This window comes from Stigmatopora argus, chromosome 1 (assembly GCF_051989625.1).
Source record: "Stigmatopora argus isolate UIUO_Sarg chromosome 1, RoL_Sarg_1.0, whole genome shotgun sequence".
Taxonomy (NCBI): Eukaryota; Metazoa; Chordata; class Actinopteri; order Syngnathiformes; family Syngnathidae; genus Stigmatopora; species Stigmatopora argus.
This window is the reverse complement of record NC_135387.1, coordinates 21,188,562-21,213,800: the sequence shown is the minus strand read 5'-3', so window position 1 is coordinate 21,213,800 and position 25,239 is coordinate 21,188,562. Positions and strand designations below refer to the sequence as shown.

At 38.1% G+C, this 25,239-nt stretch overlaps 1 protein-coding gene across 7 annotated transcripts in view; it reads right to left on the bottom strand.

Moving 5' to 3' along the window:
* LOC144082778 (ERC protein 2-like) overlaps nt 1-25,239 on the bottom strand; it is a 93,849-nt gene that overhangs the window by 57,898 nt on the left and 10,712 nt on the right. For 6 of the 7 annotated variants that reach the window (XR_013303349.1, XR_013303350.1, XM_077610191.1 and 3 more), the window contains exons 4-10: nt 24,267-24,422; nt 22,497-22,664; nt 16,102-16,269; nt 6,766-6,903; nt 5,072-5,260; nt 2,778-2,819; nt 2,461-2,654 (exon numbers count right to left, since the gene is read on the bottom strand). Coding sequence is in view for 5 of the 7 variants with exons in the window: in XM_077610191.1 (XP_077466317.1) it covers nt 2,461-2,654; nt 2,778-2,819; nt 5,072-5,260; nt 6,766-6,903; nt 16,102-16,269; nt 22,497-22,664; nt 24,267-24,422 (1,055 nt within the window). In the remaining 2 variants the exon portion in view is untranslated. The remainder of the gene's footprint in view (nt 1-2,460; nt 2,655-2,777; nt 2,820-5,071; nt 5,261-6,765; nt 6,904-16,101; nt 16,270-22,496; nt 22,665-24,266; nt 24,423-25,239) is intronic. The other variant, XM_077610219.1, reaches the window with a different exon arrangement.

Below are 25,239 nucleotides of genomic sequence, written 5' to 3'. Positions count from 1 at the left end.
TTGAGAGCTCTGACCTCATCCCCATCAAACACCTTTGGATAAACAATAAAAGTGACCTTAAGTCAGGGCCTCTGAACGCAACATTTTGTTGAATGCAGAAAAAAAAACCACTAACATACAGCAACAGCTTAAAGAACAGATACAGTGTCTTAAGATTTCCCTGATATGTATTGTATCTCCCTTATACAGAATATGCTCTGGTGTGCCAGGTGTTAATGGGTTCTGAAGCCACGCTCATAACTCAAAACATTAAATGTAAAAACATATTTTACCATTAAAATGAATGCTATTCATCTTTTGCAGCCCCACCCATTTTTCATAAACTAAAAAAATGTTTAAGAAAATATAGAATATGACAAATTAATTTGATTGTAAATACTTAAACTATTCCTCCTTCCGTTTAAAATTTATATTACAGTAAAGCTCAACTGGGAGTACTAATATGCATCTTGAAAATTACTATGTGGAAATTGTTCACCAAGGCACTTTGAAATGGGTTGAGTTTATTGGTTCCATACAGCTTTGGTATCCCAACATATTTTGCACGGTAGTCAAGGCAGAAAAAGACCAAACGGTAGCTCACATTACGGAAAACTTTTGAGTGGGGTCACTCGTTTATCTTTCCACTGTATCTCTTTTAATTCTGTGTTTTTAAACCCTTATACACATTTGCAGTGCATGAGGGACAGAATCTGTTTAAACTGCTGTGTCCCTTTGTGTGTTTGTATAAGCTCAGAAGCATATCCACTGAAAACTAACAGGCCATGAGGGCTCTCACACTGCTACCCGCACAGGTGTGTAAACTAGCAGACATGCTGGCTTGGCCATGATTTAGCTAACATACTTCCATTAAACTATCTGGGTATGGTTGATGGCGTATAAAAGGGTGGATGGCAGTATGAGAACAGCATTATCATTGAGAATAATAATTTAGTGCAGCAAGATGTCTAAGACTGGAATAAAATGATAGGAGAATGAAAGAAAGCACTGTTTATGAAAGCTGATACATTTGTAAGTCATTTTTCACATGTCCCTATGCTTCTTCCACCTGGAACCCTCGACACATCCATGCTCCAACATAAGCAGCTCCAATTTATTCCTGGCCTGGAGAGCAGCTGTGTTTTTAACTTTTTTAAGCATATTATCCCATCAATATTATCTATTACAGTTTTTGTTAGGATGGTCTGAACTTCTTTTTAGTTGTCAAATACAAAGAGAAATATAAAAAATAAAACAATCTTGAAATCATTACGAATTAATAAAATGACTAAGCTTTTGAGTTCCAAAAGTTTTATGAGTTCCATTATGTGGCAACAGATTTGGGATACCAGAAAAGACATTCAAAGTCATTTTGTTTCCTGAAAGTCTACAATTTGGAAGTCCTAATCTAATTATAGAAGTTGAAGAATAAAAAGAAAACTTTTTCTGGCAAAGCATGGTAGTGCAAAAAGTACATAATAATGGTATAATTGAAGGGCCCTCTTTGAGCTGTTGCCTTATCATGGTAGAGGAATTCATGTGTCCCGGTGACCCCAGGAGTTATGCTGTCTGGGCTTTGTGACCGCAAAAGGGTCACCCATAGCAAACAGGTCCAAGGTGTTTCTCATTTTAATGATGTACGTGTTGTATTCGTGTGGATATGCGTTCATCGTGTACATTTGTCGAAAGAATGCCAAATCATTACCCACATTCCTATACAAATGATTATAGGACTGATTTGGAAAAAAAAATGTGTTTGGCAATGAAATAGGAATTGACCTGCAGTGTTCACGTAACCTTAAGTTTGTGGAGTTTGAGGAAAAAGAGAAAGATGACATTTAAATTATGTACCGTTTTAATTCTGAAGGGAAGAAAAAAAAACTGCACAACCGGTGAGGCGAAGGGGAGGAAACAGGACCTCAGAGAGTTTAGAGTGAGTCAGTTAGGTCAACACTGAAGTTTTATCTGAGACATTAGTCTTTCTGCAGAGCTGAAAGATCCAAACAGGACAAGAGTGTTTATTATTTAGAGATTATTCGTGATGCTAACGCATCTTATCGTAGTAAAAAAACAAAAAACAAGACCGCTGCCCTGTCGTGTACAGTACAACTGCTGAAACTGGGAATAGAAAAAGACCCATTGCAGTTATTTAGCACTGTACTTCAATATATTATTCTCCAAAAGCAAAAAAAATAAGATATCTAAATATATGAACTATAATGCCCAGCTGTGATGGCCAGCTTTTGGCAAAGAGTCTATGAATAGATATAATTTCAACTGCAACTTCACACCTAGAAATACATATTCAAACTCACACTATAGCAAAAATACAGTACTTGTATATGTATATATATATATATATATATATATATATATATATATATATATATATATATGTACATGCATATTGGATATGCATAAAAACAGCAAAAAATGAAGAAGAAAAAAAATCACGCTTATATTTTTACAACACTCGCTCACCTCTCAAGATCATTTATTCTTTTCTCTCTGCCAGATTTGTCCACCTCAGCGTCTCTCAGTGCCACCATTAACCTTGTGACCTCCGCTTGTGACTTTCCAGATTCCCCCCTGTAGCGAGCCACTTCCTGTTCTAGAAGCTTCAGACGATCTCCGATGTCTGGATAATTACGTTTTATGTCCTCTGGGTTTTTTGCCTTGGGGGTGGAATAAAAAAATGAATGTAGAGATTAGTTTTTGAAAATAATCTTATTGAGATTTTTTCTTTAATGTTTGAGATAAGGGAAAAAAATAAAGGAACATAATGATATGGAACATACCGTGGAGTTTACAGCTGATTGTGCACTTATTTTGGCTGGCATCTAGAAGATGAGTAGGAGAAGATTATTGTGTCAGTCTACAACAGGAAGGTAGTACTATATTACACAATGCAGCATAGTCACATCTGAGGCCTGAGTCTCACTTTCCATAAATGCTTATCCCACCAAACCTAAGGGCAACTGGAGGAGTTTACCTTGAACTGCTCGTCAGCCAACCCAGCACATATAGGCAAAGAATTCCCAGTCCCACCTATGGGAAATTTAGAGTATTTAACCCACCTACCACGCATGTGTTTGGGAGGTGGGATGAAACTGAGGAACCCAAAGAAAAGCGACACTGGGATGTGGAAGACATTCAGACCCAGACAGGAAGGCCGGAGCCCACAATTGAACCTTTGATCTCGGAAGTATGAGGTGTCATGCTAACCAGTCAGCCATTTATAAGAAGATCAGCCTTTCTTCCAAGAGCTTCTTTCAATATTTAGCTCTATAAAAACCAAGCATTTACTTCCTGGAATGAGTAAATACGGCTTCATGGGAGTCGGATGTGGTGTTTTAAACAACTTAGAGATGAAAAGGCTCGTCTAACATCTACACTAAAAGGGATACCTAACATCTGCGGTGAATGTGCCTGCAGCATTTGAATGTGGACAGTAACTGCAAGAGATTGAAGGAGAATTAGCCTAACAATAGCTCAAAACAAATATTACAATGGACTTTTTAAATTTTAATAATTACTGACAAATGAAGCACTTCATTGAAGTGTCTTGAATTTAGAGAGTCACGTCATGTTTCAATCTTTGTAGACATCATTGCACATTGCACTGTTTGTGTTGACATGATCACGTGGTAACTATGCACATAAGAGTGAATGTTCATTTGCAAAAGAACAAAAGTGTTATTTTCCTCTCATTTATGGTGTAATAAATAATTGTAGCATGTCAGATTGGGCATCATTCTACTCAAAAACATGGATTGTAAGTGTACACGCTTACGGAGGAGCCTGTTTTGCGTTCATTGCACAAGCTCATCAACATATCGAGGAACACATGCCCGCTCAGAAAAACAGACATCATAAGACGCTGTGAAGAATTTGCAAGTTTGCGCAACAACTTTGGCTGCTGCCAATGATACTAAATAATGCACAATTGGCAACACTTCTGTGAGATTGTAAATGTGCTGGCTCCAACAGTCATGAAGCTGCTGTCTTTTCTTTGTGACCCAAGACTCAATACGATAGCATTTTAGAGGAACGAGACTTCTTTATACTTTTTATGACTATTGAAAAAAGGTGTCATATAGATCCCGGCCAGAGGATACATACTAGAGATGCTGGTGTGCAAATTTGGCGCCCCATATGGGAAAGAAGGATTTTAATTTATCTATAAAACTATATCATTTTGACATCACTGCCGCATACTCTTTTTATATCTGATACAGGCTGTCCCCTTAATAGAGAGTTATTAAAATTATTGCTGATGCTCACAGGGAGGTAGCACAGAAGAATTAATGATGCATTTTTGGATGAAGTCAGAAGCAAGGAATATTTGGATTTACCGGTTCCTTCAGTGGTAAACTGTGTGGTCTTTTAAGCCATTGTGGTGATTAAACATCAAACACATATTTGGTGATAAGCTGACTTAAGTTACGTTTGGATTGTTGGCAGAGTTTCAACATGAAGGATCTCCATGTAAAGCTGCTCATCTGAACATTCTAGATTTGATTTATTACAAGCCAGTGCAAAATTATAACCACTGTGAAGTTTTTCAGAATATTAGTTGTTCAGAACAATGCATATAATAATTTCAATGGAATAAATTTACAACACGTTTAAATTTCAATTTAACTGAACATAAAATGGCATGTTTGATGTAGTGCCAAAGATTTTTTTGTGGGGGAAGGGGTGTGTGATTGAGGGGTTATTGTTTTATGTGCAAGAAATGAGACTCAATATTTGCACACTGAAACTTGATGCCACTGTGTCTGCAATGTGCATAAATAACCACAAACAATTTACTGGGTGAACAGCGCTTGAATAAACTAGCAAGTCGTTGGACAATTTGTTTTGTTGGTGTGGAATTATTTGGATTTTGTATTTTTGTAAGAAATGAATAGAAAAACAACAAAAAGTTAAACAGCGCTGACATTGACACTTTATAGTGTAATCTCCCCCCAAATTATTTGTTTCAATTGCTTCTCTCGGGTGCTTTTGAGGATCGAAATTTGTTAAACACATGCATGCTAACATTTCCACTTTTGAACCTCCCTCCTCCCAGTGCTCACTCCGTACAAACCTCTCCATCAGGCCTCTGAACTTGGTTTGGGCCCACGATAGCAGGTTGGCTGGGGGACTGTTTTTGTGGTTGAAGGGCAGAGAGCTTGTCCTTCAATTCCTGGTTGTCCTTCCTTAGTCGCTCCAACTCCTCCAGGTGAACCCTGTCCGCCTGCTCTTTTTGCTCCCGAAGGTTCTCAATAACTCGCTCCTGAGAAGTGGGGAAAATTGAGAGGCATGAAACTAAATGTGGTAAAGACTTTAAAACTATTATCTAGTTATACTCATTCCCATCAAAGTTACAAATGGAGCCACTTCCAAATGGTGGACCGTGTTGGGTGTCTAATTATCTCTATGCTATCTATCATTATTGTATCATAGCGTCTTAGTGAATGGACCCAGCAGCCTGTTTTGCAAAGGGCAGCCAAACTCATAAAGACAAGTCTTAAATAAGACCACCATAAATATTAGTGGGGAAACAGGGAGATCAGAGCAAGACGGAGTATAGAGACAGATTTATTGAAAATGGATAATACAGTACTGGAGATCACTTCCTTACAGCTCCACACTGACTCCCGATAAACTAAGTAGGAATGTTTATATCATAATTCTTCCTATTCTCTAATCACACCAGAAAGGCTTTGGGCAGTGGCCCAAAAGCATGTCCAGGGCATGGGTGGGAGTGCATACAAGGTGTGTATAGTAGGTGTGTGGATTGAAGCGATTATCAAGGTGTTTATTCAGGTGTTTATTTAGGCACACAGTGCAGTTGAAAATTGGAGCTTTACGATGTGGCACTGCCGCTTGATTGGCAGCTTTAAACCCACGGGTAAATTGGACAAATACATCCTCTCACTACACCTGGCAGAGAAATGCATGCAGAGCAGCTTTTAGAGGCACTAGAGAGAAAAGACGCAAGAAAATAGTTAATGAGTCCTGGGTGTTTTCCTATATATATTGACCTATCTCAAGGATGTTGAGTGTTTTGGGATGGAGACAAGGATGTGGGAAAAAGAAAAAATGAGATAGAATGTGAGGCACTCAATTGCAACATTAAATGCACGACAGAGTCAGGCAAAGGGTCAAGAGTTTTGGTAGGGCCACAAAACTCAGCACGTAAATTAGAGCCACAGTACTGCGGTAAGCAAGTTTGTGATTAGCAATACACATGTTCACTCTTGTAAACACATTCCACATATGTTGTTAGCCACAAAGAACAAGATGCCAATGCTCTAGTCAGCACAGGTGAATTTCGAAGACGGTTTGATGAAACAGATGGGCTAACGGCACATTTGGTCAGAAAACCTGTTGGTTCAAATATGGTAAATTTGATGGTTTTTCCCCCCTATCTATACTAATGGTATGTCCCCTTGTTGTCTTATTCTTTTAACATACAATTGCAAATTTAAAGTGCTGAAAAACATTGGATGAATGCTGAAAACGAATTAAAATGACATTTACAGCACATCTAGAAAAATGCCGCTATTTGTGAGCCACTTTTTTTGTTTACATTATTGCATTTTGAAGATTTTATTTTTGATAGTTTACCATTTGATTTATTTATTTATATTTTATTGTAGACTTGGATAGAAATATACAATTGAAATTGGATGATGTGGGGAAAAAATGTGATCTTTTTTTATATTCAGGAATTGTCACAAATGTCTGCATCGAGAGTTTTACAATTACTAAAATGTGCACACTGAATCCTTATACCTTGTCAGACAGGGCTTCCTCCAGTGTGGCTAGGGCTGTCTCTGTGTTGCTAGAATCTGTTTGAAGACCTTGGACCCGATCCCTCAAACCAGTCAGCTGTTTGTCCTTGTCCTTTAACTGATCCAAGAGGTTCTCAATCTGGGGGAAAAAAGATCAGATAAAGTAAAATGAGAATGTTAAAGATCCAGCAGAGGTTTTACTAAATTTGAACGACTAATTTTATATGAAAATTATAAGTTTAACGACAACAAGGGCGGGAATTCTATTTTGGGATTAAAATTAGTGTTTTAGTTCATAAAATGTATTTTTTATTTTAAACAATCCCAAAATTATTATCTGAGAGAGCTTTGCTTAAGAAATGTTCAATTAACAAAAGCCCTTTTTAATTTCCTTATTAAAAGATTGAATCATGTGCTTGTTGTTTGAACAATCACACATTGTGTTTTGGCTTTTTTTTATTTTTACAATTGACAGCATGCATAACAATAACAGATTTTGATTAAGACTGAAATGTGTGCTTGTGAGGATGAGTTTAATATATTTTGTTCATGAGAACAACAAATATATGCAAAAAGGAATGTTCCCGGAAATGAACCCAGATATGACCAAAAAATAATCAGCGTGCTCTTAACGTTTGTAGTCAACTAACAAAGCGCTGGGGGGAAAAATAATAATAAAAAGTCTCCAAACTTGGCAGATTGAAACCAAATCTCACTTACTTATCCTGACTGCTTCTCTGAGACAAAAAATAAGAATAATAATATCAATCCAAGTTGAATGTGGTTTTTTTTTTCCATCTCAGGCTCTTTCGCTGGTTATCCTCAGTGATACAAAGTATTACTTAGGTTCTTATGAAAACCTAGTTCGATTTTTTTTCCTTTAGAAATGTTATTTTTAATTTGTCCATATTTTTTTACTATGTACATATAAAGAAAACACTCCAAAAATGATAATACTAAAAACTGCCAGGGAGAGAACCCCACAAAAATAAAAAAGGAAGCCACATTCTGCTCAATAGTATTTACATTATGTTGAAATCTCCACAGTTGTTGCAGAATTGAATCCAACAACACTGCAGGCTTTTGAGTTTCTTTGCTCTTTAGTCTACAGAATAAGTAGCAAGCTTTTACGGGGTCATTTTGAGTTTAGCAATCGACGGTCGGAAAGTAGCAAAAGGAAATAGGGAAAACAAACAGGCTTGTACTTACAGTTAAATCTTGATCGTTAATGGCACTTAAAGCTAAGTATGTGGATTGGCCAGCACAGAAGTAGTGGGGGCAGTAAACCCTTCAGTAAATGATGAGAACATTTCACACTACCACTGATAGAATTCCCACATTTGAAGGGATAGAACACATTTTCAGTTTCAGAGTCTACATTTTCATAAACACTCTTCAAGATGCCGGAAATCAAAAAGGCTTTGAAATGTCAAAAGATAGCTGCTATTTATTTCCATAAAAAAAAAAAATGCTTCCAGAAATAATTTCGAATACCGAGAAAACATTTTAATGTAACCCTCTTCAAAATACTATATGTCCCAAACACTGTCATGCATAGCCATGCATAGCATTGCTTTTGGCTCCTATAGACAGCACAGAGCACTATTTCATTTCAAATTGAGCATATCACCCCTGCTCTTAGATAAATCATTAGGCTCTTCATGAGGCTGATGTTTGCTTTGGCCTCTTAATATAAAATAACCACTAGTCAGAGAAATATTGACCTTGACATTCAGCCTACTGTGGAACTATCTCGTAAAACCCAACTAAGGTCTCGGCTCCAAAAAACTTGTCACTGGAGTCACATTTGTCAGAGAGAAAATGTGACATTTTGCCCAAAATGTCAGATGCCCGGAATTGTTGAGGAGAGAAGCTTTTTGTGGGTTAAAATGGACTTGGCTTTATGCCTCTCTGGGATGTAGAGCCTTCCTTTATGTGTCTGCGTGTTGAAGATGAGCACAGCAGCCAAGCCATTACCGAGTCAAGTCACAGAATGTTACTATCACATTGCTGTGTATGGCCCCTTCCCTAAACCATACACATATGTTTCTGAAAAAGCATGCCTAAATTGTGTTGCTGTCATGGTCCTTCAGACAAGACAATTGTATATAACTCCCTGTATGTGTCTTACACTTTATTTTCAAAAAGCTTGACATCTTCCTCACTCCCCAAAACTTACAACCCTCAAATGTTTATGGTGTTACTGATAACTTTATCTACAAGAGGATAGAACCAGGCTAGACTACACTTGAAATATGGAGTGTTGGTGTAACGTCAGTACAACAAAGATTCCAAGAGTTCTACAGATTGCTTAAAAAAAATAATGGTCGGGTCAACTAGAAAAATATGTAATGCAAAAACTGCTATGCATAGGTGCAGCTTTCAAATATTTTTGAGTATTTACTCCCAAATAGTGTAATCTTGTAATACAAAATTAAGGTTAACCAAACGGTAATCTGCAAATCTGATCACCAGTTGGTTTGCTATTGCAATGTGGTTACAGTTTGTTAGTTATAATTATATTAGAGCTCAGTTTGATGTGATGAGTGAAAAGCTGTCAAAAATATGTTTCTGGCTAAAACACAGTGAAAAGCAAAATACTCCAGAGAAGAACCACAAACTTGGTTGACCCATATGTCTTCCATTCAAAGAAACAAGAACTCAGTGGCCTCGCAAGAATACTTTCTGCAGAACATTGAAGAGCCCTGGATGGATTGTGACGACTACAGTGTTACAATTGTTTGTGCAGTATTTTTGAAAGACTTTTGGACTATTAAAATGCCCAAATTTGTCTTTCACTTTCTCTGAGTAAAAGTCAACCTTCTTTTTTCATTTTGCTTTTTCTTCCGTTGTAATTGTGTATCAATATATTCTCCTTTTGTAAAAACTTTGAAGGCTGCATTTATTGTCATGCACACAGTTACACAAACTTTCTCATACAAATAAATGACTAAAAATTCAATATTCATTAGTTCTTGGGGAAAAAAATATAGTTCAGAATCAAGCACGTTAATTTGGAGACAACACAGTGAAAAATAATCCTACATGTTGTGATAAAATTAAAGCAAACAATAGACATTCATTTTTTATAGTCAAAATGTCCATATCTCCTCTTAATTCTCACTTACTTTAATAAATCACTGATGACAAATGTCTTCCGGCAAGAAATACAGGAAAAAAAAGTGTGAGTTTAAGGGATTAAGAGTGGACTCATGACGCTCAGAGAAAATCTTTTCAGGATAGACTTAATTTAGCGTTGTTCCTCCATCTCATTTAACTGCTAGTGTGTCTGGAATATTTAACCAAGGAATGGCCGATTATTGAGCCTGTGATATTATGTAAATGGATGCCCCCTTGTGGCCAATATCTGGTGACAACTCTCGAATTGAACATTCAATACCTTGCACAAAATAATAGTTCTTGTTTTCCTCTTTTATACATGTTTTGTAATGTTTGAGGAATGTTGCCCACAAAAAAACAGCATCAAAAGTTTCAGTAGTGCCTACCCCAGTTAAAAAGTAACCTAATGGAGGGTACACCCTGGACTGGTCACCAGTCAATTACAGAGCAAATATTGAGCCAACCAATCTCGCTCACATTTACACCATCACTCAATAAGGAATGAACTACTGTTTGTTTTGAAGTCAGGTGAGTGTACCAAAATATATATTTTATTTCTTGACAACATCAAAGCTTCTCAGAGTTTGTTAAGATGTGGTTAAATGCGAAACAGACATTAAATTCATATAATTTGACTTTCAAGAATAAAAGAACCACTGACAGCCTCAACTACATTGTCAAAAACTTTACACTATAATATACTCCTAACCTATAACTACTGTACATCCAGTCTGATGGATGGGGACGGATGTATATAGTCCTTAGTGAAAACAAGTGAAGCTGTGATAAATGTTTGTCTTTCGGTCAAAAATATGTGACATACCCAGCACAACTACTGTACATAGCGGAATGTCATGCCCCTCCTCTTCAGGCACGCTGCTGTATCCATACATACTAATTACCAACTGAGACACATGTGGACACACACACACACACACACACACACACACACACACACACACACACACACAGAGTAACAGCTAGACATGGAGGGAATTTCTTCTGTTGAGAAAAACGATCAGGGAGGTAAAGCTTCAGCTTTTGAATAAAGACAGATTGTACTTGTGTGAGACAAGCTCTACCTGACCGTGTGTGTCCGTGTGTTTTGGCTAAGTTGAGTCACGTCTCTGCTCTTTAGGCTCAAGACCATATCTCGAGCGCCCCCCACCCCTTCAGCTGCAGAATGCTATGGTAATTGCTGTGTAATTACCTTGTTGCTTGATTCTACTGCTCCCAGTCCCATTAGTATTTTTTTTCTTTTAGTTTGAGAGAGGATGGAAACCAGAAAAATTTACCCACCGATGGGCCACGACAGTTTTAGCTTCTCAACTTCATGTTTTGCTAGATCTGGGATAATTGAGGTCAAAGGGTCCCCTCCCAAGAAACTGTCTGAGTCTGATATGAAGTTCAAAATTTGTGGCCAGTTGGGATGTGGCTGCTAAGCTTGATATGAGGTTTGTCATTATCGGGATAAGTTCATTAACGTGTATGTTTAGGTCATTCAAATGAATGTGATTTGGTGGACTGAGGTGCAGGTGTTGTGCTCAGGCCGAAGATGGGTTTGAATAGCAAGACCCCGTTCTAACAATAGGTTTGTCCTGACTGATGTGTAGCCTGCATGTCTCCAATCAGTCGAGCTCTTAACATTAACCCTGTTTGATTGCTGATCGGAGCAGTGGAGGGTTACAAGAGAGCGGTGATCTAACACCGGCTTTTTTACCCGAACATCCAACTGCAACAGGCTTATCTCCAGCCATGTGTTCATGCTCTGATTGGTCAGATGGAATCCATTAAGATGAAAGACATTGGTGGACTTCACAGCAGCAGGAATGTATGCGTATATTTCAGAATTATCTCAGATGATCTAAGAAGTACAGCTGATATACACATTCAATCAGTTAGCTGGAATTCCTCCAGGCCAGCCCAACATATATCTGGCTCTGTGGATAACCCCCTTTCTGTGCATGTCCTTTGCAAAACATATAAAAATCCAGTTTTCTGTTGTTGTTGTTGTTGTTTTTGTTTTTTTGCTTTTATATGAAATAGATTGAGAAAATCAGACCTGTGGATGCAGATTCAGCTCAATACATATCACAAGAAATGTACACTTGCCTCCATTGCCACTACAGATTGAAATCTGCTTGTCCCGCCGTCTGACAACATCAAGTATCGTACCGTGCTCTTTACGGCAGGCTTTTCTTTGTAGTGTGACAACTTGTCTGTTCCAACACACACTGTGACAACATGACCAAATGCCGTAATATGACACTGCGATTGTCGGAAAAGACCAAGAAAAATTGTGTAGTTAGTCAAAGTCAGGCGTTAGTCCTCAATGCCTATTTGTTTCGCAAAATATGCAAAATAAACCCATTCAGTTAAAATTCCCATCTCCACTCAAACAAAGCATCACATCACAGCAAGGGATGCATTGACTCAGGCTCAGTGTATGTATATTCAACTCATAATAAACACAGTGCCAATGTTGGAGTAATATTTTCCTTTCGATCAAAATGCAGCACCTTCTCTCAATATCCATATGCATCTCATTCAACAGGGTCACTGTTGTTTCAACCCAGTGTGTAAAACAAGCAGTAGAAACGGGAGTAGAGGGTCAAAGTGAGTTGCTTCAGGAAAGTAAGGGTACAGTACATCCCACAAATTAGTAACATTTTTTGCCTATGACCTATGTGTCTGCATCCGTGTATTCGAACAAGGGACAAGAAAACCTTTTTGTGCAACAACTCATAAGTTAGGAGAATTGTCCAAAAGAAAATTTGTTGTTTTAAATAGAGCAAAGAAAAGAGTGTGAAAAAGGAGGTATAGAAACCAGGAGCATTTCTCTGTGTGTTACACAAGCTTAAGGCAAGGGACGACACCGTGCCGTAAGAGTCTGAAAGAGTGTGAAATAATATGATAAGGGACATCCATGCTGATACGTCTAAATAACAGGTAATGATAACCTTATCAAATATAAAATGCAGCTATTAAAGTGTTTTTTTAATGAATTCTGATGTAGCGGGTGTACTCCATAGAATTCGAAGCTACCTTTGGCTCTGTGAACAAGTACTAAACTGATTACTCCCAAAACCGAATAGCTGGTTGGACCACCCGTAGCGGCAACAACAGAAATCAAGTACGTTCTAATATTTGCATTGAATAGTTCACATCTCACTTGGGAGATTTTGACCCAGTTTTCCTTTCAGGATTGTTTTAATTTAGCAATACTTCAAAACCTTCGTGCATAACTAGCTTTTTTAAGGGCATGCCACAGCATTTCAATGAGATTCAATACTTAGCCATTTGCAAAATGGAACTTTTTTTTTTTTTTTTTTTTTTTTTTTTAAATACCTAATGCCAGTTTTTTTTACCCTGAGCTAGACCATATATATGTGTGTGTATATATGTGCATATATATGTCTGTGTGTGTATATATATATATATATATATATATATATATATATATATATATATATATATATATATATATATATATATATATATATATATATATATATATATATATATATATATATATATATATATATATATATACACACACATACACATATGTAGGGATGTGTAGACAGTACATTGTATGTGGCGCTCAGGCAGAGGTAACTAAAGCTGCTCGTCTGTGGTTGCCATAGGGAGAGAACATGATAGTGGATACTATACTTCCATACACAAAGCTTGGCTTTTTAAAAGCATGAATATGGATTGGGATGACCACAATGTTTGATCATGAATAACACATGCATGCCAAAACTGCACCACAAACGTTTCTGCCTCTGTGCCTTCCACAAACCCACTCCTAGTGAAAAAGAGTGGAAAGGGAAAGAAAAAAAAATCAAAGTAAATAAATAAATTCATCTTTATGCATTGGTCATGGTCGCAAGGACGAAGCGAATTTCAAACAGAGCTCCAACTGTTCCACACTGCGATATGGGAAATCAAAAAAAAAAAGAAAAACGTCAAAAGCTTGCAGTCACATTGGTTTGTTCACTAAATAGCAGTTGCTCATTACTCTTCATTACATTTTGCCTATAACTATTAGAATCGACCTCAGGATACTACATCAGTGCCATCATGGTGCCACGCTATAAGTCACACTGGCCCTGGAGAGGCCTGGGAGAAACATTGGTCATCGTCATCTGAGACAAGAAATACATACAAGCAAGTCAAGTATCATTTTCTCAATTAAAGAACTGGCACAGCACAAATGAGGGGTTAAAGTAGTGGTCCTTACCACTCTAATGTTCCACATGTCAAAGATCTTTAGAACTCAAGTTTTAACAGATGAAGTGAGGTACTCAAAATGCTGGTACACTATAGTTAGAAGAGGTAGTCAAAAAGCAGAAAGTATGATTCAGTACCAAACAAACAACACTGCCATTTTTTTAAACATGAACCACTGTCACAGAAAAGCAGTAATTAGTATCATATATTTTGAGTCGCCTAAGTTTCTCTGCTGGGCTAGACAACTTCTAGATCAGCGGTGGGCGAACTTTTCCACAAATGGCCACAGTGGCTGCGTTTTTTTTAAATCCCAACCCATCAAAAGAACACCTTTTCACCAATCTGGTGCTATCAGTGCTTCTTGTTTCAACAGAAACCTCATTGGTTGAACTGTCTGTGCTAGATCGGTCAGAATAAAAATCTGTACTCACGGTTTGCCTGCGATTAATGCTAACATACAATGGTAAACTACCAGGAAAAAGGAGGGGGGGCTTTGAAGAGCTCAAAACAAACTTTTTTTACTTTTATTTTTATTTATTTTTAGATCTATCCATTCACCCATGACTTTTATAGCCACATAAATGTTCCAACTGCTTTTACTTCTACAGATGTCTATCCGCATACTGCTTTTGGTTAAAATGTTTTCTTTAGAAGTTGCAGCATGGTTTTTTGTTGGTTTGGTCAACAAACAAGAATAGCTACAGGTTGCATATTTGATTGGTGTGGGTTTTAAGCTGGCTCAAGAAGACTATATCAGATCCAGAAAAAAAATGGAAGGAGGAAAAAAACATGTCAGAAGTGACTGTTTGAATCCAACCCCCCAAAAAATGGAATGAATAATATCAGGGGGGAGGTTAACTATTGTTTGGTATTGTTGTTGGTGTTTTGAATTAAAAGGACATTTTCTTTTGAAATAGGACTGTTATTGCATGTGGGATAACTGACCAAGATAAACCTCCCGCTATCCTTGACGCTCTAATAATTTTGGGGTCGTTTAAAATTTATATTTGACTATATCTTACCCAGAGGCACCCATATCCTTCTTATAAAGGACATTACAGCACACTCACTGTCAATGCTTACTTACTGAGTAAAATTGGGTCTGAAAATTAAAGAGTACAGTCTAGATCAGCTTAATGAATAGAAAAATCCTACACTGGTACTATACAAATCAAATGCTGCAGCTTAAAGATGACAAATAATTAAAGACAAACTCTACTAATTACTATTGCTGGTTGACATTTTGTTAGTTCTCCTCTTATATCAACCATCATACAAACTGTAATTGTCTGTCACAGACACAAAATGAAAGAGAACCAAGAGCACAAAGCAACGCACCCCAAATATAGCAGAGCGATTTTTAAAAGAGGACGAGAGAAATATCCACAAATGCTTGAAAGAATAAGGGGGCACACAGAAACAGCAATTAAAATAACTACTATACACACAAATTATCATCTCTTGATCTGTCTTCACATCAAACTTCTCAAAATGTTTTCTCGCAAGGGTTGCGGGGGTGCTGGAGCCTATCCCAGCTAACTTCGGGCACCAAGCGGGGGACACCCTGAGTTGGTGGCCAGCCAATCGCACAAGGAGTCGGACAAGCATTCACGCTCACACTCATACCTAGGGGCAATATAGAGTATTCAAACAGCCTTCCCTTGTTGTTTTACCTTGTTTTGTCGCCGGTCTTTTGGTCGCCCGTTGTCGCGGTCCGGGCGACCAAAAGACCGCAACCAATCGAACGCACACGGGGAGGAAGCCGGAGTACCCAGAGAAAACCCACGCAAGCCCGGGATAAATGAGCAAACCAAACCTTTCAAATGCATTTGAATTGAAGACACTGAATGCCACTAATTGGTGTTCAACATAATTATGGAGCTAGACTACTAAAACCTGTCTGTATCAAAAGGTAAAGATGTGACAGAAGACTAGTTGTTAAGTGATTCTTTGATACCTTAAGTACAGTAAATACACATACCTTCTTCTGGAGGACATTGACCTTTCTTTCCTTGACATCCAACATATCCTTCATGTCTCTGATTTCTCCTGTTAGAGTGCTTTTTTCATCAGTCAGGTCCTGAAGCTGTTTGTTTTTCTTCGTCAGGAACTGCTCTTTTTCTTCCAAACGCACCCTTAGGGCATCTACCTAAAGTAGTCAAAATCACAAAAACTAAGTAGATTGTGGAAAATCAAACATTTTACAGGTAGTATGCTAATAGTAAAAAATAAGTAACCGCGTTAAGGATTGAAAAAACAAAAAAATAGACCTTTATTATCAAATGGGAGTGTGATATTTTTAACCCCACCTTGCTCACATGGAATTTGTGGTGAAACTAATGTTTCACTTAGATCTAATTTTGGGCTTTTGGAAGTCGGACACGTTCAGCTTTGCGCTAGTAAAGTAAAAGTGTGTCTAAGTATGCAAAATATGATTGTGGCCACAGCTGCCAAATATCTTACTGTCGAGAAACACACAAGCACACACATTAAAGTCTCCCTTAGACATATATCAATGTTCTGCTTGACTGCCTGCTGAGAGGATCCCACACAAACACACATAAAAATGTATCTGGCTGTCATGGGTATTATATGCATCTCTCTGGGATAAAACTACACGCTTGTCCATTAATCAAATGTACGTTACTCACTCTCCCTAGAACCTATATAGACATACATATATATACTGTATATTTATATGAACACTTGCATTTTTTCAGTATTTTGACAGGAATGATAAGGCCAGATTTTTTTTAATAATATATCTCTTTTGCATTGGAGTTTCTGGGTGTGCAGAAGGCAGCGAACAGGTCACAAGCACACAAAGGTTTCCTCTCAAGGACTTGCATTATAAGCAGGCCAGGACCCCCCGGTGTAAGATGGCGCAGCTTGTTTTATATTGCTCTGCTGGCAGACAACCAGAGTCAGACAACTGAGCCATGTTCTGTCCTGCCCCTGCAGTACTCACACATGTACAAAAACACACACAACCACTCACATAAACCAGGTGACACCGACTAATCCTTGCACCTTTGGTATGTTAGTGTGTTCACATCAACACAAGATGAAGTTTGGGTTCTGCAACATGAGTACAAAGAGCACAGCTACCCTCCAATTCCACCTGGAAAGGAGCAATTTAGCAAGAATGTCCTGGAAAGGCTGAGCAGGAAATCCCTACTCTCACCTGCACAGGCCCACTAAGCTGGGATAGTACAATAAGGACACCGAGCTAATACCCTCTAAAAGCACCGAGTGCGGCCAGACAGAAAATGGGGGGACGAGGAAGGAGCTTTAAGGATCCCAAAGAAACAGAAGGAAGGTTCAACAAAAATATGTGAAACATCAGCTGTATCAATCACTCACTCCATTACCAGCAGAAAGATGCAGTCACTCTGAACATCTAAAAATGGTACAGCTTTACCATCTTTTCATTGACTTTATTGACACACCTAAACAACACTGACGGAAAAACCATGAAATTCATTCAGATAAGTTAAAAATTATTTTTTGAATATGCATTCAAATTGCAATCTTCACTATTTGTAGTGAACATTTCTAGGTATTTTGCTCAATGCAAAAAATCCCCACACACAAGCACACTACATAAAAACACATCCATTTGAGCTGACTTCCTATTTCTTTCAAAGTTCGCCAAATGTGTATTCTGGACGCTGGTTAGCAAAGTGAAACAGAGGCTCCAGGAAAACATCTTCTCTGTTTGTCCTCACCTCCCTTTTTCTGCCTCACATTTCATCATAAAAGTTTTTTTGGCAGCAAAATCGGCAAAGGTATCGGGCCCAAAGCGGGCTCTGGACCGCAATAAACAACCCAGGGACAATATTAGTCGACCACAGTCAGGACGGCAGAATCAGAGACGATGAGAAGATCACGGCAGACTGAGTCTCGTGAACACTTAGACAAGTTTACATAGTAACTGTTGCATTCCCTTGAGGATACAAACTCACTGTGGGAATTTAGTTAGGCCATTGAGATGAAAAACATTCCTCATGCACCACAAATATCCTGATGTAATATTTAAATTGTCTGCGACCTTAAAATCAGTGTAAAATGATACAACATAATATCTACACTGGATATGAAATGGCAATACCCTCTGTAAATTTTCATGTTTTATTATACAAAAAAAATGACCCCAAGATAAAATGTTTCATTACTCTTTCCACATCATTGTGAAAACAGGCCTATTCAAACAAACTGGAAACCTTTAGGGGAGAAAATTGAGGAAGAAAAAAAGTATCTCTGTATAAGTCTTTGTTTCTTCTTTTTAATTGCAGTGTGACATTAAATCTATGAATTAAGGAGCATTTTCCCACCTAGCTAAAAAAAAAAGTTAAATTGCAATATCTAACTCACCAAACAGTTTTGAATTATAACAACTATAGCAGGATGATTCCTCAATTTTAATCTTATTTATGGGGAGTTAATTCTTTTTGATTCAGATAATCCAGTGCTGGAATTTGTCTCCATCTATTAAAACATATGACTAAATAGTATCCTCCTTTTTTTCCCGCAAAACTTCTCAAATGCTGTTGCACACTGCATTTATACCATACTTTAGACCAGTAAACTACAACAGATTGCCTGCAAGGGCCACATGTTGAGTCAAACAGGGTGGAGTAAGGGGGATCCTAGGCCACCCTAAAGTTTGTTGTGTCATTTAGAATCATGGCAACGCAGCTGTTTGCCCACAGGCTACAAAGTAACAACGAAAAACACAGATGTAACGACATCCCGCACACACAAGCACACCCACCAAAAGAAATGTGATAATTTGAAAATAAAGTAACTTAGATGTCTTTTGTAAGGCTTAGTGTATTATAAAAGTAGGTGGAATTATTGCACGGAGTAGAGGAAACAAGTAGAACCATGCTGTCACCGTGTGTGCACTCTCCATCTATTATCATATAAAACATACTCCACTCACTCAATGGAACATAAGCATATAATTTTGCCCTGATTTACAGACCGTTCCTTATTTCAATATTAATCTTGATCATCACAGTTAGGGAAAATCAATTGGTAGTTCCTATGGAGTCCTCATTTTGTCTATTAAACATTCATCCTAATCAGTACCCAATGTAGTTAAATGCAGGTTTATCCAAGTAGATGTGATTCAAAGTATAATAAGGTCAGCACATGGATTGAAACAAGCCTATGTATGGCTAATAACATACCCCATATCCAGCATACTTTAATGTTTGTATTTCACCTTTTGGTCCACAGTGTATTAGTGAAAGAGAATAACCACCACTAAACCATACATGTTCAAATTCTAATGGTTTCCTGTCTGTAATCATGTTCACTGCATATTCATGTGAACACCCCAAAAAAACACTAAAAAGCAAAAGTCAGCAATTCTTCCCAATAACTGTTTTATGTCAAACCGTGTGTGTTTTCACCGCTATGAAGAAAACGAGTTAAAACTACTCCGAAGTGACTGAACATCTGAAGTGCTGTACTATTGTATTTTTATGTTTGCCATTTTGCGTTTTTGCATGCTTTAAAATCTGCAAATAAGTGGTAAAAGTAAAACGGTGTTAGCCTGAAGTGAGAAATTTTGAGAGAAAAGAACACCATGTGGTTTTTTTTCCCGGCTAGATCGGCAGCCTCAATTTGATAGCAGACCCAGCCAGGTCACTGTTAGTGTGCATGTGTTTTTTATTGATCTTCAGTGTGTTTAAACACTGAAAATGTTCCACAAAAGGACACATGTGCGATACATCTTCAGAAAGGGGACGGTATAAAGCTGAAATGGCATTCCATTTGCGCTAAACAAAAAAGCAGAATTCAGATTTTGTGGATATGTTCATGTATATTAACACTCCCTTAAACATAAACAGTATTTACCTTGATCCCTGAAAAAAAAAATCAAATTAAACATCTCTTCCAAATCATGACCTCTATAACTCCGGTTTATATGGTTTTTTCACGTGGCATCTACAGGGGGTTTATTTTGGACATAACCATGTTTGTTCTGGGGAGCACAAAAGCATTGCAGCTTATACACTAAATCCCAAACCACACAAACTAAAGAACCAGGGGGTGAGAATAGTAACCACGGTTAGTTATGTTCATATGAGGTTATATCAAGGATCTTATGGTGATCTTTTATTACCTTGGTTTAGTAGATTTCAGCTAAATATTTAAGTCTTTATCTGTGTTATAATTATGTGTAATACTGCACCTTGATTTTGTTAATAAATTAAGATTCATTACAGAAAAGTCATGTCACATATGTGGGTGCTTATGTTCATATGGATTGAGACAGATAGACCTGCATTTGTTTCTAAATATATGCACACTCATACATGAATATCCTATCCATTTAAGATTTTTTATTTACATTCTTAATTGCCAGTTAAATCAGGCAAAATCGATGATGAATGATAACTACGTATACCGAATAGTAGTCGTATCTACTTGTGGGCTGCAATGTTTCTGGGAAAAGTGTGCCAAGTTCATAAGAGTCATAAAGTGTGTGAAAACATCTAAGGGCTCTTTCATGCAATTATGAGCGTTGCAGGGAAGAGATTTGTTTTTAACGTATGATCATTATTTTAACATGTGGAAACACCATTTTTTACAGTCACAAGCTTTCTTGTGTTGTTTAAATATGGAAAAGGCTTTCTGTCAGGTCACCTGATCTGCGGGAGTATAGTTTCAACCATGCATGGCCATAATGTGAGCAGGAAGGACATGCACACCTGTATTATGCTTTGGTTTTCAAGACAGACAGGCAATAACACTTATCTGCAGATGAATTCAAATTCAAACAGGGCCATGTGGAAGCTGTCCTCAACATTGACTGACAAATACATCCACTACTTTTAGAGACAGTGTTACTTCTTGGATTGCCTCTTTAAGTGTTGCTCCCATGAGACATTGTCTGCCAATTACTGTCAGTCAAATGAACCACAATTGGCGAAGTTACTAACGCATAAGCAGTGCACTGGTGTGGATCTGATAGCCTTGGCAGGAGTATCGACTGGGACAAAAAAGAAGTGAAAAAGCAGAGATGAATGAATAGCATAAAATGATCAGATGAAGCTAAATGGGAAGTCCTGTGAGAATGGCTCTGCGCAAAGGTTGAGTGATCGACAGGTAACAGATAAATGCAGGGGAGCACTTGCTTGGCCTAAAAAATCCCAAAAAGCTTTACTCATCCAGAGGTTTGCCTAAGAAACTCAAGACTTTCTCAAGCAGGGAAAATGCTACTTCACTAGTGACCTTCTGAGACCGGGTAGCGATGAGAGGCATGCAATCAGCCCTAAGAGTGGGTGTGTTTTATATGTTTATGCTTAACGGCATGCATGTTTGGTGATAGTATCAGATCCAATTACATGTCACGAGTCTAAGCATCAACCATCATGGATTTAATATCACTACACCTAAGTATGAACCTACAAAATCATTAACAATATTCACACATCAACCTTAAATATAATGACTCGTACGGTGATTAGAAAAAAGTGACTTATTCCGATTATAGCAGACTTAATTTAACCGGTAGTATGCTCAAGGGATATACTTTGTTATTCATTCTCCATCAGTAATTAAAACAAGTAATACCAAAAGAAATGCTCTAACTCTGAAAGAACCGTTTGAGGATGGCTATTTTTGTCCTCACATGAGTGTAATTCGGCAACATTATTGACCAATGCACCTTGATGTCAAACCCATCAAACACGTATAATACTCATAAGTAACATAAACTCAAAGTAGCCAAACACTTGCATCGGAAGTGTGAATTGATGGACATTTTTAAAAATGTGGTCGTGCTGCATGAATTAGTAACAAATTTGAGTGAGAATTTAAAATTTTGACACTGTCATTGCCCCCTCCAGCCCACTGTCAGCGGGTGGCGATGGGGTGGTGGAGGTTAATAAATGCTCTCACAAAACCACCCACTGAAATCAAAACCACCCACTGAAACCAGTCCCCATAAGTATGATGTATTCACAGCAAGAGCCAAAATTCCTTTCGCATGTATGGACAATTACGCCTCATTTTGACCCAAATTGCTTCCTGTAATGATGAGTGGCCAAAGTTAGCAGGCCACTCTCAACTTGGGAACACAGAGAGATCTAAGGTATCAGTTCCAAGTCTTGATGGAGAAAGAGTGATGGAGAAAAATGTTAAATGCTCCATGCATACACATACACACCATTGCTAAACATACAACAGGACTCCATCGCTCATAGCACAGATAAAATCATTATGGCCATAAAGTTTACAAACTTCAAAGGTGGCCTATTGTAGCGATTTGGAAACTTAATCAGTGTCACATTGTGAGAATGTGTCTTTAGAAGGTTTTTTTTCATCATTATTTGCACCTGTGCTTATATGTAAACTAACCTCTGTCTGTAGAGTATTGGAACGTTGCTCCTTCGCGTTGAGAGATTCCTTAAGCACCTCAATGTGTTGTTTGCAGTCTGAATTTTGATTGGTCAGTGTTTCCAGTTTGGTCTGCAGAGCCTGCATCTCAGACTCTTTCCTGTTCAGCTCTTGCTTCTGCTGTTCTATCTGGGAATAGCATACAAAACACATTTGTTAGTCATTCTTAAGGGCACTGGTGCAAATAACATATAACAAATGTAAAAAACACATTCTTATAAGCGTAAGTGAATTGTGCATGCATTTTTTGGCACAAGCAACTGAATGCAAGATTCAATACAGAGAACCATTGAAACAAGGATTTATGTATGCATATTAGAATTCTGTCCTACTGAGTCATTATAGTCACAAGTCCAATGAGAACATTCAGGGGGCTGTGACATTATGGAAAATGTTTGTTTTCTAACATCAAAAATGTTACCTCTTCTGCAGTCCTGCTACAGGAGGAGGTCATGCCTGTACGTTATCAGCAACGAAACAAATATATCTTATAAAATGTAAATCTAAATGTGCCCTGAACATATGTATAAAGATAACACAATTCCAAGGTGTGTTGTACAATTTTAAATGAATATGGAAAACCTTTAGGTTGGGAGTCAAAATACACACAGGAATGCTTTTCAATCTGGGAAGTGTAATTTAGAATTAGCATTATGTTCTGAGATAAATTGCATAAAAGGAGGAGACGCTGAAGAAAAAGAAAACCTTTAAAAGAGAACGCTTTCTCTCCTCAGACCAGCTAGGCATACATGATTATCATCTGACTGTTGCTTTCCCCAAAAATGCATAAAGCTGATTGAAGAACATTTTTCTCTGATTTTATTCACCTCATTAACGGAGAATGAAGACTGGACTAGTGCCAGCTTAAAAATATTTGTCAAGTAGAGAAAAAGGCAAAATAAATGAATCAAGGAAAAGCCATAGTTCAGTTGGCTTTTGTTTTAGTCTAGAGAAGAATGGGTAGGCAAAGGTTTCACCGTCAATATGCAAAGAAGCTGAAATGTTCATTTTTAAAAAGTATGTTTTTTTTTTTACTAGTGGGGAACCCAATATTAATGAGTCAACGTCCTACTTTTTTATGTGATCACTAATTCTGGCACCACACCCCATTGCCGCACTTCAGCTGTAGGACAAATCGATGGGGGACCATCCATGTTCCCAGACCCAGGAAGGTCACCCAGGGCCACCCGAGTGGCCACCAACTCGCATTTGGTAATAGGATGGGGGAGCGCACGATCGACCCTGACCCACAAACCCACCATCAACAGCAAACCCACACAACGTACAGGGAACCCAAGAACTCCCCCACCCACCCAATCGGGAGTGCAGAGGGGACTCCCTACTAGAGGAGAATGACAGCCCTAATCCTCTCTGGAGGCAGCGCACAGCCCACCGCTGGAGCCCAAGCAAGCCGCTGTGACAGAGGAGACGAAGATTGGGGCAAGAGACTAAAAGGAGGTCTCTATGGGACCTTGGCATGGACTACCCATTTCCCATTCCAGCCAGGGTCAAACAGTCATAGTGAGAAGTGAAGAGTATGTGAGGCTATTCAGGCAAGCTTCCAAAGGCCTGGCCTGAATAAAAGGCCACTAGTAAAAGGAGTGGGAATGTTATTATGCCAAACACATTAGGATGCACTGGAGTCATGCTCTTTTTTTAAGAAAGTTATTAACATCATGGTTCTAGCATGCATCACTCTCAACATGCAGGTGTCTTTCTAAGATATTGTACCTTGTTCTTCAGGAATTTCGAATGGCTTTGATAAACCTCCACCTGTTTGAACTCATCATGCCTGTCATCAGGATGTAGCAAACCACTGGTCTTTAACATCTGGACCTCATCTTCTAGGTCTCGTATGTTCCTCTCCAATGAAGACATCTTGGTGTCCTGCACCAGCAACGGCAGGCAGATTTCATTTTTATAAGAGATTTTCTGCCACACGTTTGCACTTAAGCTACTATATTTCTTTTAAGCCATCAATTCATCATTCACCCTCACACAAAACGAAGTTACTGTTACGTGCTATTGTATTGATTTTGATATGATGCTACTTGCTGTACGCAAACTGAAAACTATTGAACAGAGGGGCGTCCTCTCATGAAACTAATAGAAACCCAACTGCTACCACTCGAACACTAGAAAAAATCTAACCTGTGTCACAATGACCGAAACAGGCACGGAAGATTTGAGATTTAATACAAAATATCATAAAAGAAATGCCAAATTTCTCTCCAAATCCTGTTATTTGAGTAAGGTACTGAGCAAGTCAAGGCTGGCAAGCCAGTGTACTTGACGCTGTGGACACGTCCCGTGAATGTGTTCATACATACGTTGAATGCTAAACCTTGGACGACAAAAGAATGAGAATTGAATAAATGGAAGCAGATTGCATGATGCCATCAGCACATGCCAGAAGTAACATGGAAGCATCTGACCTCCATTACTATCTCTGACGTCAATGCTGTCCAGAACACGGTCCTGCAAATTCTTTTTAAAAAGGCATTGAGACCATGAAAATCTCTGTACTCTGAAGGACAAGGATAGCACTTTTCCTATACATTTTGTTTATTAATAATGTATCTTCTGTTGCTGCTGTTGAAAAATTGATCATAACAGATATAACAATGTTATATCCTCTCTGTAAGAAAATATTTTTAATGTGATCTGTATTTCTGTAAAGCAGCTTAAGGGAAAGACACAAAAG